The 19,371-nt window shown below is 37.0% G+C and overlaps 1 protein-coding gene across 1 annotated transcript in view; it reads left to right on the top strand.

Annotated features, from left to right (window-relative positions):
* Window positions 1-527: 527 nt before the first annotated feature.
* Window positions 528-19,371, top strand: part of IDO2 (indoleamine 2,3-dioxygenase 2) — a 60,659-nt gene continuing 41,815 nt past the window's right edge. The window contains exons 1-2 of the mRNA XM_079142170.1: window positions 528-729; window positions 15,495-15,590. Coding sequence (XP_078998296.1) covers window positions 574-729; window positions 15,495-15,590 — 252 coding nt within the window. The 5' untranslated portion in view covers window positions 528-573. The remainder of the gene's footprint in view (window positions 730-15,494; window positions 15,591-19,371) is intronic.

The following is a 19,371-nucleotide window of genomic DNA, read 5'->3' as shown; positions in this document are numbered from 1 at the left end:
GGCAAGCACTTTACCAACTGAGCTATCTCCCCAGCCCAAGTATAATTTCTTAAAATAAGTTGAAACAATCATGTTAGATTATGCTGTTTAAAATAAATAACCAAACTCTTCTAAGCTTCTACCACACTCTTGGAATCCTCCCCATTCTGCTCACCGTTCACCACCAGTCTCTAAAATAACACTGAATCTAACTTCTACTTTTAATAGTTACTGCTTTTGGAGAATAATTATGACCCAGTTGTCATCATAGACCAGATTCCCACCAGTATACCCGTTTGATCAGCTGTAACCAAAAGTCTAATTCACTTCCCCTTTTCCAAAGTGTAACATTTTTGTCTCAAATTTCAATTAAAACCAATCTTTTCATATTGCATGTGTGAATGGGAAGAAAGGATTTTCTTTTAGTAGGCTATTTTCCTCTTTGTTTTAATCAGCAGTTTTTAATTGTTTACTTACCCTTGTCTGAAAGTAAGTTCAGAGCAATCTGAACCTCAGGGCAAGGTTCTCTTCTGTTGCTGAACACCACACAACCAAATACAGCTTTGAGGCTCATTTAACCTTAGTCTGCGATATATGTGGCCCAATTGTTTCTTCAGTGGCAGCTTCATTGAAGATATTTCAAATAAAAATATGGAGCCTCAAAGAGAAAACTTGGAGACAGCATGGCAGTTGGCTTTAGGAAGCTATCACATTTCTGAGGAGTATGGCTTTTTACTTCTAAATCCTCTGGTAAGGATGGAGTCTTGGACCGGGTTGCAGGAGATATAGTGAGATTCTGGTTTATTTGTGTCTTAAATTTATGTAGTCCTTAAGAAAGAAACAATATCATTACGAAGTCACTAACCTGAGGAAGATACTATAAATATCATAGTGTGTAATTAGACAAGAGAAGTGACAGCTATAGCTGAGGATAGTACAAATGGAATATTTTGTACTAATAGTTTCTTTTAATAAATTGTCATCAATGCCAGGAAAATTATAAGAATAACTGTAGTTAGCAAGGAAAACACCGAATTTAAATAGAGGATGGATTATATGGGCAAATACAGAGCCCTGAGAATAACAGCAAGGTACATTTTATTCCTCAGCAGCTCTGGGTCACCACTGATAACATATGTTATGTGAATTAGGTAATCTTACATGCTGGTGGAAGGAAAAATCATGGGAAACATTTGGTGCTTTCGGAGCTGATAAAAGTGATTAGATGGTATCAGGCATTTCTGAGAAGGAACTTTGAAAAAAAAAAAAAAGTACCTTTTCCTTAATTCTGCTTAGTAGTCCAATCCATAGTGTAATTCTGTCTTATCAACAAGCCTATCAATACTGGTTTTCTCCTTAAATATGACTGGAGGCATGATATTGGTACTTAGAAACTATCTGATACAAACACCTCTTTTTACATTTGGGCTAGTTGAAGTTTAGAGGGAGACAAAGCCAAAGTCATTTTTCAGGAAAAAGTAGAACTGATATTCAGGGCACTTGATATATTTGTTCTATTGCATTATAGATAAAGGATAGGGCCACTCAGTTAAAAAATACAGAGATCATATGTTGCAGTCACTATAATCACTTGTTGAAGAAACAACCTGCCCCAGCCTAACTTGCCCCTTACCTAGGATTAAGAAGTGGTCTGGAATACAAAGAGCTTTTATCAAACACCTACTCTGATGCTTGTTTACTTATGAGTGTTACTGGAGGCATTTAAATGAAGATAAGAACTAAATGCTCTGTAGAGCATCAAGTCACAGACCTATAAGTAAATTAGCAATGGCAATAATGACTACAGGGTATTAGGTGGAATAAGCTTGCAGTCCTGGGTACTGGATTGTGTTCTCTGATGCTGCCACTAGGATCACCAACTTGCTTTGTGCTACCCGGCCGGATTCCTGTGATGCAGGACTTTCAGTGCTAAGCCAGGAAAGTCCTGGGAAAATCTGAATCAGTCAGTTGCTATATCTTGTTCTTTCTTACTAGTTCTTATGACTTTGGGTGACTTACAAATATCACCCGATCCTCTGTTTTCACATGTATTTAATGAAGATCTGCTGCATGAATACAAACACACTGTGACAGATTTAGTGTAAGGACTAGAAGCGAATTCTCCTGACCCTTAGACCAGTGCTTGTTAAACCCTCCATTCCTTGTGCTACTTGAATGCTACTACAGGCTGTAAGACCTGTGCATGTCAACTCTGCCTTTTAAGAGCTCAAATCTTATTGGGGATATAATTAAGTTGTTTCCACAGGAATCAATGTGTCTTGTTTACTGTGAATTCCCACCCCCTAATAGAATGTGAACTCCACAAAGCAGGAATATTGGTTTTGTCTATTTGTTGCACTGAGGCATCTAGAACAGAGCTTGGCCTACAGTGTGACCTGAAGAAAAATTTACCAAATGGATGGGAAAAAAAAAAAAAAAAGAATATGCTTATTTTGCCAGTCTGATATGTTATAAATGAATCATATTCCTTCAATTAAAATTTGTATTACTGAAAAAAGAGAACTCCATTTGTATACATGAATACATTCAAGGATACTCCCATCCCTAGTTTGCCAGAAAGGAAGGATAATTAGCCAACATGACCTTAAATATGAACAATGAGCTGAGGAAAAATATCATGAAGTTGGTAAACACTGGGTAGGGCCACGATTGCAGAGTTCCTCTCTTTGTTGTTTCCTTTTTTTTTTTTTTTTTTAAATAAAGATGGGAGCCAGATGAGAAACAATAACATCAACTTTTCGTGACATTCCAAGTCAGACAGAATCTGTGTTGTGGTTTGGTTGATGGATTACCCTTAGAGAGTTCTTCTCCTGAACTCATGTGAAAAATTCCCTGGTCTTAACTCTGTCAGAGTCATACTTCCCAGGTCTCGCAAAGTATAATTCTTTGTTTCAGTTTTAATTTTATTTCATTCGTGTTGGGACTTTAAGCATCTCCTTTTCTGGGAAGAGGTTGAGGAAGAAACTTTTCATGAGCATATACCTCAGGTTTCCCCACAGATCAGGAGACTGAGTCCCAGGCAGCACTGTTGCAACTGAGCACAAACTGGGAAACAGCAGTCAGCACCTCTAGCCAGAGCACAGCCGTCCCCTGCTTTCTTTTAGCTTTAGAACAAGGGTTAGGAGGGGTGTTCCTCCATGTCCTTTGGCCTCAAAGGGGTTCATCCAGCATCTCTTCCAGGTGGACTTTGGGTTTTGTACTATAAATCTTACTTGAAACTCTCTCTGAAGTAGTTAATGAATCAGAGAATATTCTGGCTTTGTGGGAGGAGACTGACTTGTTTTCAAATATTTTATCTCACTATTTTCTCTAAATACTCAGACATTTCCAAGTTCCAAATTTTCAGGGTAGACAACTGATGCCTACTGACTGATAGCTATAAATTAACCACAAAAATCCTTTGTCAGATCATGTGTCTTGTGTATGAGTGAGTTCATGTGTATGTGTGTGTGTGTGTGTGTGTGTGTGTGTGTGTGTGTTTGTGTTAGGGGTATATTTATCCTTAGACAAAGAGCATAGGAAATTTAGCTTGCCAGGAATGGAGGGACCATGGAAGATGATAGCAGGAGACTAGATTGGAGCAGAACTGAGAGACCTTGAATATTGGGCTCTGGAATTTGGATTTAATACATTTGGTGACTAACGTGAAATAACTGGAATTTTTCTCTTTCTTCTTCTTCTTCTTTTTTTTTTTTTTTTGGTAGCTGACATTTCAATAGTTCCTCAAATGATGTTAAGGGTGGAGTGGTTAACATCAATAATTCCAGGGCTGCACTCCAAAATTACTTAGAGTGTTTAAATAATCTCAAAGCCAGATCCCCACCCATTTAATTCAGAATCTTTCACCTACCTGGCCTTAATACTCAAATACTAGCTTGAGCAGAGGACAACAGGAAGCTACCACAGTGGTCCAGGTGAAAGACGGAGGGCTACACCTATGAGGTCAGTTGTGGAAATAAAGGTGTCTTGGCTAGGAGAAGCTATGGGAAGGGCTTGAAAGCAGTTTAAAAATAAGGGGAAGGAAACGTTTTATATGAACAACTGGGGCAGAAGAAAAGGACTTGTATAGGTAGCCATAAGGATGTTGGGTACTTTATTATGATTGATCAACCATTCAGGAAAAATAAATGCATACATATTCTCTTATAGAAACCCAAAACACTTGATGGAAGCTGTGGACCCCACTTTGTTTTAACTAACTAGAACAAAGTGCAGAAAATTATTTTCTACAATAGGCTATGGCTTCCAGAGGAAGAATACATAGCAAGAGCTCAGACATTTCCCTTTAAAAATGATGGCATCTTTGGTGGTCTCTGGGATATGTCTGATCATGCTGAATGGGGATTGGAGACAATAATGGTACAATGGAGACGATGCTAATAGATAAAGAGATAAGATCATATTTAATACTAATTAATATGTCACAAGTTTAAAAAAATATTTTGGGGATGGTAGAGAAGGTAAGAGATGAAATATGGATTTTTGCACCAGTATTAAGGAACCAAGAAAAGTGGGTAGAGACAAAGGGGAAATAGATAGGCATGAGGAAGTGGGAGCTGGGACAGACAATCCTCTGCAAACTGAAAGTTTGAAGACTGAAGCAACTTGAACTTTCTCATCTAGGTAGATAACTAAGCTGTAAAGAAACCTGAGACAACATGAGGAGGGCTGGATAGGCTGAGAGATCCTAACAATGAATGAAGAAATCAAGCATGGGAAAATATGTGTTCAATACTTTCAACCAACAGGAGGCTCAGGGAGTGTATTTTTTTTCAAGGGCAACCCAAACAAAGTACCACAATCTGGGTGGCCCAAAGCAGCAGAAATTCATTCTCTCAGAATTTCTGGAGAACAGAAGTCTGAAATGAAGGTGTAGGCAGGCACACACTTGCTCCAAAGGCTTCCTCCTGAGGGCTCTAGGTACTTCCTGGCTTGGGAATGAAGAACTCCAGTGTTTGCCCTCACCTTCATAGGTCCTTCTCTGTGTCTGTCTTTCCTTTCCTGTGTCTTCTCTTGTAAAGACAATTAGTCACTGGATTTAAGGCCCATCCTAATCCAGATGACCTCATCTCCAAAGACCCTTTTCCAAATAAGCCTATAATTCACAGTTTCCAAGTGGACATTTCTTTTTTTTTTTTTTTAAAGTGAGGAGTAGAGGCAGGCACCATTTCACTCACTACAGGAAGTGGAGAGAAAAGATAAAAGGTGAGATGGATAGAGCAACCTGAGTAATGATCACTAAGTATATTGTTTTGTTCATAGATTCCCAAACCTGAATTTATAGGTATTAGAGAGGGAAAGAGAATGAAAAGTGAGAATGAAAAATTTAAAATGGTCAATGAGAGGTTGAGGATGTAGCTCCCAGTATTAGAATGTTGTCTAGCACCTATGAGGCCTTGGGTTTGATCCCTAGTATAATAATAATAATAATATAATAATAATAATAATAATAATAATAAAATTAAATAAAAATAAATCAAATTATTGAGGAAACATGGGCCTACTCATGTATAGTTGCCATGGTTCATGTTATTAATTCAAGAATTAAGTTTGAGTTTATGCTTTCTCCATAAATACATTAAATGCCTCTATATTCTTTACCTGTGTTCTGATATATTTTCACATATCAGAATATATTCCCAAGAAATTTGGATTAGAAAACACTTTAGGTGGTCAATTCTAAATTACATTTGTTATTTTCCTCATGCTTATTGTTCATGAAAGATTCCTACTTCTAAACAAAAATTTCAATCTTTCATAATTTCCCAAATGGGAACCCAAACTGAATTTTTGAAGGTATTGCAACATTTATTCATGCCACACTTTTTAAAAATTTCCTCGCCAGAGCCCCTTGGTAATAGATAAAATTTTGAAGAAAGTTCTTACTCTATACTTGGCCCTGTGTAGGGAGTGAACTTTGCCTCTTTATTGCTTTCCTCTTCTCTTCACAGTAATCTTCACCATTCAGAGATGATCCATTTGATAATGGATTCAACTCTCTCTCTCTGAGATCTGTCTCCTAACTGACCATCTTTTCCCTGGTTCCACCCTAATCCAATCTGCCATCCCCTTTCTACTTTGCCAGCATTCTGGGTGTAACAAAATGGCTCTTTAAAATGAAGATCAACCATGAGACTTTGCTATTTAAAACTCTCCAATTGTTCCTTAGAACCAAACCCCACAAGGCCCCCATGTTTATGTGTTTAATCTGCAAATTCATTTCAACATTATTTTCTCAAAAACTCCATAAACCTGTTTTTCAAGTGCTGTTTGAACCCAACTTTATCATCCTGCTGATATCAGCATTAATAAGTTAACTTTATTTTTAAACATGTTATGTATTTGTGTGAGCTACTTTTTAAACTTTTCGAAAAGTATACTTTGGACAAAAGTCTACAAAAACAAATATAAAACAGGAAATTCAATTTTTGTAAAGAAAGAAGAGTTTAAGATTTTATTATTCCTGCCCATACCATTTCTGGTTTTCTGATTTAGGGGATGAGGGAAGAAAAGCATTTAAACCTTTTAATATTTCCTCTCATCTTGAACCAGTGCTTCCATCCCCCCCATTTATGCCCCCTCCCTGTTTGTTTCTGAAGAGGTGTTGGAGAGTACACTGAACTTTGAGTCATAAGAGGTTTGGTCTGGACACTAACCAGATGTGAATCCTGGGGACAGTCATCTAACCTTTCTGGGCTTTAAACACCTCTATTTCAAAATGTAAATAATGACAAACAAAGACATACAACATAAATGCAGATGGATTAAAGACAAGTATCAACAATAAAACTAGAAAGATTTAAAAAGAAATGAGATTGGGATGAGATGAACTTTCTCAACATGATTTAAAACTTCCAAGAATGAATAAAATATTCATTCATCTTACTACTTTGTTAGGAATGGTTACTTCAAGCACACACATAAAATCATAAAAGTGTAATAACCAAACATTCTACCACTGAGCTACATCTCCAGCCCTCCTATGAAATTTTTAAAACCACGTGCTAGAGATGCATAAACTGATACCAAAAGGAATGTTTAGTGAAAAACTCACCTGTTGGTCTTGTCTCCTAAGCTCTAGGTGCAACTGAAACTTACAGCTTAACTTAAATAGAATGTTAGCAAATTGACAATGGTCCCATGTGGTATTTGCAGCATGTCTGGAAAACCATGCAAGGAACTTTCAGGTCATCACTTCTAGATGGGAAGATGGGAATTAGGAAACTTTTATTTTCTACTTCATAGGCTTCATGCTTTTTGAATATCCTGCCACAGGCATTGATTTCATTGTTAATCATCATGCCTGAGAGAAGTGTATTTCTTGAGAACTGTCTTAATAAGTTTAGTAAATATTAAAATAACTACAGGGTTTTAATGCAAACAATTCCATGCCAGTCATTATCTTAAAAATATAACAGCTGGGAGCAACTGTGTGTGCCTGTAATACCGATAGCTCTGAAGACTGATGCAGGAAGAGCGTGTGTTCAGAGCCAGCTTCAGCAACTTACTCAGTAAACTTAGCAAGTCACTAAGAAACTTAGGAGATCTTGTCTCTAAATAAAAATATTTAAAAAGGGGTGGGGATGTGGCTCAGTGACTAAGTGACCCTGGTTTCAATCTTCAGTAACACAAAAAAAAAAAAAAAAAAAAAAAAAAAAAAAAACCCAAAAAACAACAAAATACCTGCCTACTTAGGAGACTTGAGCAGAAGGATGGCAAGTTTGAGGCCAGCTTGGGCAATTTATTGAAACCCTTTCCCCCCCCCCAAAAAATGAGAATATAGCTCAGTGGTAGAGTACATCCCCCACCCCTGGGTTCAACCTATAGTAATGAAAAAAACAAAAATAAAAGAATCCCAAAAATATAACAAACAAAAAAAAAATTCATAATGTCTTTAGTGTTACCAAAAGCTTAGATGAATTGTCACTCCCGTTATATATCTATGCCATAAATGTGATTATCAATTGATATAATTTTTTCTGTAAGGAATCCAAGAAATGGTTTTCAACCTTTTAAATGTATATAATCTTTAACTCCAAAAATATACCTTTAGAAATAATGTTTAAACATCTGAATACATGTAGATGGACGACAATTTCAGATTTGTTAATAATAGTGAAAAATCATAAAACAATTAGGAATATTCATCAATAGATTATTGGAATACTATGCAGGTTTAGCTTGTTGCAGTACTAAAAACTGACCCCAGGGTCCTTCACATACTATCCAAGCACTCTACCAGAGTTACATGCCCAGCATTGCTATTCAAGTTTTAAAATATGTCATAGAGATGTATGAACTAACTCCAAAAGGGATATTGTTTAGTGAAAAATCCTCTGTGGGTCCTGTCCCTTATACTGTAGGAGCAACTAAAAATGTAAAACTTATCTTTTGAAAAAAAGTCTGGCAACAGAAAGTAATTAACACAACTTAATACTCTTCAGTCTCTTGAGAAAAAACTAAAAAGCAGAATACATTTTAAATGAATTGTAAAGTATTCTTCAAATCTTTCTCCCCTTCTGGATTATGTCTCCATGTCACTGATTTTCCACTGTAAGGTGTGTTGGAATTCACTGGAAAGATTATTAAATATGTGCTGCTGGGTTCTGCCCCAGAATGTCTGATTCAGAAGGTCCAGGGCAGGGCCCAAGAATTAGTACGTCTAAAGAGTTCCAAAGTGATGCTGATACTGCTAGTCTGAGGTCCACACTTGGACAGCCTTTGTGTTTATTGGTTCATACAGAAGTCCAAAAATGGGACTTTGGAAAGGGAGAGAATGAAATAAGGAAAAAGGGAAATTTCCTCTAGGAATCTAGTGGAAGAGTAAAGCTAGATATTAGAGAATAAAATATAGCCAAGATTCTCAGTCTACCCATTGAAGCAGTTAAGAATATACTCACAAGCCAGGAAGTTAAAACCAGGAGTATTTAACTTTTAGAATGTGACTAATTACCCAGTAAAATGAATCGGACCTAACTTTCTATATTCATATATGAACACATGACCAGTGTAACTCCACATTATGTGCAAGCACAAAAAAGGGAAGTTATACTCCAGGTATATATGTTATATCAAAATACATTCTACTGTCATGTATAATGAAAAAGAACAAATAAAAAAAAAGAATGTGACTCATTATGCATCAAATAAGGAAAGACAAAGATGATAATTTAGTTACAGCAGCTTCTTTATGGGTGTGTATGTGTGGTACTGGCTATTGAACCCAGGGGCGCTTTACCACTGGGCCACATCCTTAGCCTTCATGTATTTATTCAGTTATTTTTTAATTTGGAGACAGAGTCTCACTAAGTTGCTCAGCCTGGTCTCAGACTTATAATCCTCCTGCCTCAGTTTCCTGACTGGCTGGGACTACAGGTGTGCACCACTTCACCCTGCTATAAGCTTCTCTAAGAATCACTTTAAAGAGGCCCTCTGAAATTATAACAATGCAGTTTTGATTTTCTTTAACAGAATTCATGTCAACTCTGCTATTCCATCATTTCCGTCATGGCATTCGACTTTTATTCATACAAAAATATGAATAAAATATGGGCATAGGATAGATGAAAAATAGATTGTCATTGACATTTAGTTTACTGTGGATTTCTCTGCCTTCAGTCTGTTCTGTGCTTCTCTTTCTCTCCCTCCAACAGCCACCACTTTTTTGAAGGTCTGGGAATCAAACCCAAGGCCTCACACAGGCTAGGAAGGTACCCTGCAGCTGAGCTGCACCCTCAGTCTGTCTTAGTTTTGCAGCATGATCACTCTGCAGTTACTCTGTAAACCCTAAACTTTTATCGGTTTAGTTATCAGCTTCCTTCAGTTCTGAACCTACAGCTGAATTTGGCGAGAGAAAAAAGACACCATCCATTTTCTTTCTCCCTATGGGCCAGAGGAGGGGGAACAGAGTAGATTCTATCTCCCAGAAGCTGAGATGCTGTGAGAACGCACGAACATGGTGTAATTTCCTCCTTGTGCACACGCATATCTAGAGTGAAAACGCAACAATTGTCTGTAGTGTAATTGATTTGTTGGGAAAGCAAAAATGTGCCCAGCTTGTCCTGAATCAATTCAGGGATAAAGATTGAAAGGAAAAGATTAAATAAAGTCTGTAATTCTCAGAGTGAGGACTGCGGTATTAGACTTGTCCAGTCTACAAATTGACTAGAAGCTTGAACCCAGGATTACTGTAAGTTCTGAGGACAGTGGACTTCTAACAAGAGATAAATGGGTAACCTGTAGATCTCTGCCTCTCCAAGTCTATAGTTTTTAAGTGCCCTGAATTCTCTGTATAACTTCAATGTTATATAAATTTGTTTATATACAGATCCCTATTTCCTTCTTCTCTATTATTAGTTTAATAGCTACCCCTATCTGCCAGTTACACACACTGGTCTTCACTCCAATGTGCTAAGAAATTGAATGCATCACAAGTGAACTCTTTCAGGCTCCAGACCTTGTTGGCTTACCATCTCAAGGCCACATGTCCCTCCTGCTGGTCTCTCCTTCTTCTCTTCCTCTGTGATCTTCTGTGTTTAATTACTCCCCTCTCTTGTCAGTAGCAGACTCTGAACTACTCCCTGTTATTTTTAAAGGGAGAACACTCTCAAGCACAGATCCCCCCTTTACTACCATCTCCCCTGGAAAAGTTCATTTACTTTTTCTTCATTTTCTTACTTCTCCACACATCAGCATTTGAATCCTACTTCCATGACCCTGACCTTAATTTCTACACCACATATATAGAGAAACTAATATATTTTAGTGACTTCCTTGTTTTGTTCTCTAAAGGGTGAAATCTTTAATTTTCTAATGATGCTTCTTATGATTGTCTACTTTTGTGAAATCCTCTAATGTATGACTTCTTTATGGTCGTTCTCTTCTGGCTCATTGAATCTCTAGAACTTTCTTTTTTATCTGAATCCATTAGATTCAACTTCTCTACGTGCTAGATGTGAATACTACCCAGTGTGATAACAGACTTGCTTCTCCTTTTAATTTGCAAAATCTTGAGGAAGATTTTACACTTTTGTGGTTTTAACCACAATGTAGGGTTTTTCCTGCAGTTATATTCTGCTACAAATTTTCTACAGAACTCTGAACTTCTCAGTACAGTTATATTTCTAGAATCCACAGATATTTTAAGCTTAATAAATTTAAAAATAAATTCATATCTTATGCCCATTCTTTGATTTCCATTTGTATTTCTATTTTAATTTGTGTTCCCACCCATTCACATGACCTCCTAATTCATAAAAATGGAAGTCATCGTCATTCTTTTTCTTTTTAACCCACAGATACGACATTCGTTTGTTTAGGCTATATGCTGAAAAATATGCCAGGTGACTAGGCTAGGTCATGGGTTGGCAAAATTTTTTTGAGCAGCCAAATAACTTTGAAGCTGTGAATATCATATGGTTTCTATATGCAGTTATCACACTCTGCTGCTGCAATGCAAAAGCAACCAGAGATGAAATGTACACAAGTGAGCAGGTCTGGAAGTAGAAACCCCAATAAAATTGATTCCTAAAGGAGATGAATTTGTCATCCCTTTGAGTTAAAATCCAGACTAGGTTCTACTGGGTAAACCATGAATAGAGAGTGGCCCCAGGAATGGTACTATTTGGGTGAGTGATCTTTTTGCTCAAAGTCTCCACCCCAAATGTAATCATGACATCATTTTAATATTATTTTCCAAATATATTTTGAGTACATGCTCTTTCCTTTCCAAATTCATTGTCCTTGCCTAGGTGTAACTGTGGAAAAATATTTCAAAGCCTTCTTAATCTGACCTTTTATAGTAAAATCCTGCAAATAAAATCACCTTCCTAAAATTCAAATCACTCTGAAGTAGGATAGAAGAAATAGAAAAATTGGTGAAAAGGAGACAAAGAAAAGAAAATTGTAACTCAGAAGTTTTACATACTGTTTGAGACCTGTCACTACCTAAGTCAGTCTCTCTGGCAAACCAGTGACTCCAAAATTCCTGGGAAATCTGTAAGTCTACCTGTGCACATCTCATTAACCACCCCATAGATAAAGTAGAAAGAGATGATATTTTGAGAAATCCATAATTCAGGGGACTTTTAAAAAAAATTTTCATTCTTTTTAGATATACATGACAGACTGTGTTTTAACATCTTATACATACATGGAGTATAACTTATTCTAATTAGGATCCCATTCTTTTGGTTGTATATGACATGGAATTTCACTGGCCAAGTATTCTCATATGAATATAGGCAAGTTATGTCCAATTCAATCTACTGTCTTTCCTTTCCTATCCCTCTCCCTTCCCATCATTCCCCTTTGTTTAATCCAATGAATTTCTATTTTTCTCCTCCCCACACCCTGGTTGTATACTAGCACCTGCATATCAGAGAGAACATTCGACCTTTGAATTTTGGAGACTGGCTTATTCCAGTTACCATGATAGTCTCCAGATCCATCCATTTACCAGCAAATGCCATAATTTCATTCTTATTTAAAGCTGAATAATACTCCATTGTGTGTGTGTGTGTGTGTGTGTGTGTGTGTGTGTGGACACCACATTTTCTTTATCCATTCATCTGTTGAAGGGCACCTAGGTTGGTTTCACAGCTTAGCTATTGTGAATTGAGCAGCTATAAACATTGATGTGCCTGTGTCACTGTAGTATGTTGATTTGATATCTAACCCATGTGGGATAACTGGGTGTCGCTGGCTCTTTGTGGCTCCAAAATCCATGGATATTTGTCACCGCCTGCAGCAACAACTTGCACAGGTCTTATGGGTGGTGGAGTAGAAACTGAGGCACTTCTATCTTTCTCTTTAGTGCACTGCTTTCTTGCTTGTTTGTTTATAGAGGATAGAGGAAATGAGGTTTACTTGCTTTGAGAGGAGAGAGAGAGAGACTTTGCTTATCAGAGAGAGAGACTTTGCTTAAGAGAGACTTTGAGAGAAGGACAGGCTTTGCTTAGAGCTTAGAGGAAGAGACTTGCTACACCTTAAAGTCCTGCATCCTGTGAACTAAGGGTACGTCCACCCAAGGTGCCCTAGTGATGTGTCTCAGTTCTCCGTTCTGCGATCTGCCTTCTGCCACTGCCCCTACTCGCTGCTGTGCCGCCTTTCCCTACTAGCTGCCGTCGCGCGTTTCCTAGCTGCTTTTCCCTGCGTGTGTCTTCTTCTACTGCTTTTCTGCTAATGGCTGCTGTCCGTCCCTACTAGCTGCTGTGTTCTTTCTTCTGGCTGCTGCCGCTGCTTTTCCCTACTAGCTGCTGCCGCGTGTTTTTCCCTCTGGCTGCTGCCCGTGTGTGTCTTTCTTCTCCTGCTTTTCTGCTAATGGCTGCTGTTCGCATCTCTGTCTCGCTCTGCCTATGCTTATATCACCTCCAGGAGGCGGAGAGCAGGGCCACGCCTCTTAAGCAAAGACTAGGCAAGATGCTCCGAGCAGGCAATTAGTGCTCGAGAACACATGCGCATACATTGTGGACGATAAAATCACCTGAGTGTGCTTATGTCAATTAACCTCCTCACTGCCGATGTGATCAGGCGCCATCCCGGCACCGCCAACATGGCACAGTCCCCAACAACTGGGTAAATTGTGGTTCCATTGCAAATTTTCTGAGGAATCCCCATACTGCTTTCCAGAGTTGTTGCACCAATTTACATTCCACCAGCAATGTATGAATGAACATTTCCCCCAACATACTCACCAACATTTATTGTTATTTGTATTTTTGATAATTGCCAATCTAATTGGAGTAAGATGGACTCTCAGTGCAATTTTAAGTTGCAATTCTCTAATGGCTAGAGATGTTGAATATTTTTTTCATATATTTGTTGACCATTCATATATCTTCTTCTGTGAAGTGCCTGTCCTGTTCCAGTGCCATTTATTGATTGGGTTATTGTTTTTTGTGGTTTTCTGAGTTCTTTGCATAATCCTGGAGATTAATGCTCTGTCTGAGGTGCAGGGGGCAAAGAGTTTCTCCCATTCTGATGGCTCTCTCTTCACACTCTTTATTGTCTCCTTTACTGTGAAGAACCTTTTTACTTAGATACTGTTCCATTTATTGATTCTTGATTTTACTTCTTGAGCATTTAGAAGTCTTGTTCAGGAAGTTGGTTCCTAAGCTAACATGATGGAGAATTGGACATACATCCTCTTCTAGTAGGTATAGTTTCTCTGATCTAATTCCTAGGTCCTTGATCCACTTTGAATTGAGTTTTGTGCAGGGTGAGAGATAGGAGTTTGATTTCATTATGCAACATATGGATTTCAATGTTTCCCAGAACCATTTGTTGAAGAGTATAACTTTTCTCCAATGTATGTTTATGACACCTTTGTCTAGTATGAGATAACTGTATTTATGTGGGTTTGTCTCTGTATCTTCTATTCTGTTCCATTGATCTTCATGTCTGTTTTGGTGCCAGTGCCATGCTGTTTTTGTTGTTCTTGCTCTGTAGTATAATTTAAATCTGGGATTGTCATGCTTCCTGCTTCACTTTTCTTCCTAAGGATTGCTTTGGCTATTCTGGAACTCAGGGCATTTATAACAGTATTATTTGGTCGGATAATGAAGAACACATTATCCTAAGCATCCTAAGACTCATCAGATCATTTCCACATATATTTCCATACCACCCTGTCCAAAGTTTACTTAAAAAGAAGAAATGGGGTCCCCCAAAATGCATTTTTCACTCTTGAGCTGACCAGCATTCTCCCTTGAATCTGTATTCCTTGCTTTACCCCAAAAGGTGCCTCTCTCTGGAGATTGTCTCCATTCTCCCTTGAATGTGTACCTACTTTCCTAAATAAGCCTTTGTCTAAAGCTCTGACTTCTACATGCTAAAATTCTTTTCCATCACATAAGCCAGAGTCAAGTTTCCCCTTCTCTCTGGGAACTCCTTGGACCTTTCTCTGGAGATATCTCATCTCTCATGACAAAACTTACACACACTTACACACTTACATAAAGGTAAAACTCAATCTATGCAAAGCACATTTTATCTAAATTTCTAGACTCACCTTCTACTAATCCTTCTCTTGAGCTTTCTAATCTAGCAACTCGGATTAATTTGGAGTCCCAAGAAACACATATGTTTCTTTACCTGCTATCCCATCTGCCTTTCCTTCCTTCAATTTTCACCTGGAAAATTTCATATTTATATGTTAATTCACCACAACAGCTGATAGAATTAACCAGTTCCACTTTTTTTTCAAAGTCTTACGCTTACACACACATTAGTAATTAAACACATTATACTTCATTGGATCCATCTGATTATATTTTTCTCTCTCCCTTTCTAGACCATATATGGACAAGAATTATATTTTAGTTATCTAGGTATCTGCAGTGTCTAGCACAGGGCCTAAAAGTTTAGAAAATTCTCAGATTGTTGAATTGAATTGACTTGAATTTCCTTGATGATTGAAATCTGAAAGCAATTATTCTCCTAAGCTGTTTCCCAGGGAGCACTAAAATATTAAGATGTTTTTCTTTTAAATGCAGAAAGAACTTCCAGATCATTATAGGCCTTGGATGGAAATTGCCAAAAAACTTCCTCACTTGATTGAAAGTCACCAGCTCCGAGCTCATGTCAACAAGGTATATCTTTTTCTTTTTCTTCTCCTTATCCCCTTCTCACCATCTTGCTCATTCATACCATCTTCTATCTCCATCTTGTGAAAGTGAGAAAGCTGATCCAGAGAATGGTCACTGCCATTGTCAACAAATATATTTATTTCATCCTTCCTCAAAAACAGAGTGACTCCTTCGTGATCATGACTTTCCCTGATGCTTCCAGATCCTGCACAAATACCCAGAATGTATTAAATACCAACCAAATGTTTGTTTAAAGAAGAATCTGGCTGGGAATTCAACATAAGTTGATGAAAAATGTGTGGCCTGGGAAGATTAAGCATGGACATCCTCAGAGGCATCATTCCAAGTCACATGATCAGTGCTCTGCTGCCTCTGAATGGATTTGTCTTGATTTGTCTTGGGTCTCACAAACTAGTTGAATAAAAAGAATTTCTGAATTAGAAAGTCAGGGGTGGCCATGGACACTAGAGAAATGATTATCTGCAAATATCACATAAGCATTTTCATAGAGTTATGTATATGATGAGTAATATGTGAAAAAATGAACTTTTTCTCAAGGAAAGGAACCAAGAAAGTTCTTTATCCAAGGAAAACTGAAATTACCACACCAGGAATAAGAAGAAGGTATAATAGGAAAGACATAGACTTTGAACCAGAAATATCTGGATTTAATCTTGGTTTTATCACTTAGGAAGCTATGTGGACCTGGAGAAAATTTATTAATTTTTCAATTTCACTTCCTTCTTAAAAAATTGGAAGAAATTCTAATCTCCTAGTATTCCTGTGATAACCAAATGTTTCTGAAGGGGCCTTCCAGTATTCAGTATATGTTTGATATTTCCTTCTCTTCTCCATCTGTCATAATCATGCCACATGATTTCAGAGGCACAAGAAAGGTTTTCCACTCTTCAGAATTCTACTTTCCTGATGTACTCATATATAGTATCTATGAAGACACATTCATTTAAAAATACTCCTTGATATACAACCATAATGCACTAATAAAAATGTGGACAAAAATACTCCTCAAATGTCTGCTGTGTGAAAAGCACAAGATTAGAATCCTGTAATAAGAGACTGTTTTCAACTTCTGTGAAGATGTTAAACTAAACCTTGAAATTTCCTTGCCATTTGTGTAAAAAGTTTCATTGGCTTGACCAAGGAAACACAGAAAGAAGAAAGAAAAAAATAAAATATCTCTAAAGTCAGGAAAACAGAGGAGAGTATAGATGATGGATTAAAACCTTAAGGACTTTTGAGTCACATTAAGCAACTCATATGTCAGATACACAAATAAGTTTACAGTGTTCATACCAAGCACTCAACTAAAGCAAAAGGAGATTATCATGATCACTCCTTCCCATCTCAGAAAAGTAGAGAAACAAGCATGGGATAGGACAGTTGATAGGAGGGAAGAATGGAATTCAATTTGTGAAATATGTGGTCCATGGTACCAGACTTCCTTAAAGTTTTATTTGAGTAACCTGACATTAATAAAGAAAAGGACTTGTTCAGTTGGTATTTTTCATAGCAAAACACTGAAATCAATCACTTGACAGCTGTACTTGGTCCAATAGTATCTTCCTAGAGTTTATGTCCATGTAGAACTTTGAAATGGCATCTTTGCAGAAGGAATCAAGTCAGGATTTCATATTGGAATTCCATACTCTCTAAATCCAATATTAATGGTGCCAATATAAGAAGAGAGAAACTTGAACACAGAGACAAAGATATACAGGGAAATACATCAAGAGAAGATGGTGCAATGGTGCACTCCTGACATCCCAGCAGCTTGGGAGGCTGAGGCAGGAGGATCACAAGTTCTAAGTCAGCCTCAGCAACTTAGTGAGGCCATAAGCAACTTAGCAAGACCTTGTCTCAAACAGAGAGGGGGGTGGGGGAGGAGAGAGGGAGGGAGGAAGAGAGAGAGGATGAATTCAAATACTGGAGAGATGCCTCAGTAATCTAAAATATGCTGAGGGTTATGGGCAGCCACCAGAAGATAGGAGAAACACATGGGACAGTTTCCTTCTAAGACTCCAGAAGAAATTAACTCTGCTATCTTAATTTTGAACTTCTATCTCCCATAACTATGAGAGAGTTAACTCTTTATTGTTTTAAGTAACTCATTTTGCTGTAATTTGTTAGTGTAACTGTAGGAAACAAATACAACCCTCTTAACCTCTCTCCTTACTACTTATTACTCATAAAACTTCCAACAAGACAAAAGCACTCAGAAGACTTCACTGCCAAAGGCTGAGATTTAATCAGCTGGAATAATTTATGAAGAGCTAATATAATCATTTCTAAAACTGCACATGGAAATACAAATGAAAATATCTGTCCTCTGAAATATTTTACTTGGTACATATTATAATATAATAACTGAGTATAAGATTCTGATCTTACAGTACACCAAGTCAACTTAGAATGGCCCAATAGACCTATTTGTATTCTGAAACAAAATGTGTTCATTGGCTGAATCTTATACACCCACATTTCCCAAGATGATATGTTCACATGGAGTCATGCCAGAAACTTAGCAGTATCTGCAAATACAATAAAGAAAACCTTATTAGTTTTTAAACTTGATAAAACTGACCTCTACTTGTGAACATGAATAGATAATCCAAAAGTTACCATGATTTCTACCAATGTAGAAATCATGAGTAATTCAGAAAGCTAGGGTGGCCTACAGGACATTCTGTCAAAGGCTTCAAAAAATAACTAAACATGAGATTGATATTTAAAAAATTCTAATTAATGTGCAATACATTGTCTTCACAATTAGATGAAGGTTGATATGTAAAAGGAACTATCAGAAAGTAAAGAAACAAATATACAGAATATTTAAACACGATAAATTCAGTGAAACATTGATTCTAAAAAATGAAAGGAAAGATAATAGAATGAGACAAACACCATTACCCTATGTACACATGTGATTATACAAATGGTGTGACTCTACATAGTGTACAACCAGAGAACTAAAAATTTGTACCCTATTTGTGTACAATGAATCAAAAAAATTTAAAAAATGAAAATTAATAAAGAACAACAACAACAAAAAAGTCAGATCCATCTATGCTTAACCAGTCTGCTGAGTGACTAAAAATACAGAAAGGCCAGGATTACAATGCTGATATTTATTAAGGGATATTAAAGACTTATAAACTGGAAAAAAATGAGATTTAGGAACTCCTCTGAGAAATCTCATAAAGCATACAGAAAAAAATCAAAGAAATGGAAACCATCAGAAAAATGAACATATATATATGTGGAAAAAAAAAGAAATGTAGATGTTCTGAATTGCCATGTAATAGAAGTTCCAAAGGGGATTATTATGGGCAGGATAAAAGCAAAACTTCAAACATTTCATAATAAAAACTTTCAGATCTTATGAAATATTTGAGTTTTTATATCAGAAAAACATGTGAGAGGTGGTGTGAGAGATACATATAAAACACATGGGTGAACTTTCAAATTTTCTAGCACAATAAGAAAAATTTGCAAATTCTTAGAGAACAATAAAAATGAAAACTAATTTAATTTTAGAGCAACCACACAGGACTATTTATCTATAACATTACATATTAAAATATAATTGAATACCTATTTTGCTAAAATTAAAAATATATATACACATATTCAACCATATCAAATGCTGGAGAGGGCTACAGCCACCCAATATGCCAAAGGAAAGGTGACCCAGGGCCCTAATACTGTGATGGAGCAAGAGACCAAGAAGGTGGTAAATCCTCTTTGAGAAAAGTTCTCAGATTTT

The sequence above is a fragment of the Sciurus vulgaris genome (genome assembly GCF_902686455.1).
Source record: "Sciurus vulgaris genome assembly, chromosome: 5".
Lineage (NCBI taxonomy): Eukaryota > Metazoa > Chordata > Mammalia > Rodentia > Sciuridae > Sciurus > Sciurus vulgaris.
This window is presented reverse-complemented; position numbering and strand designations above follow the sequence as displayed.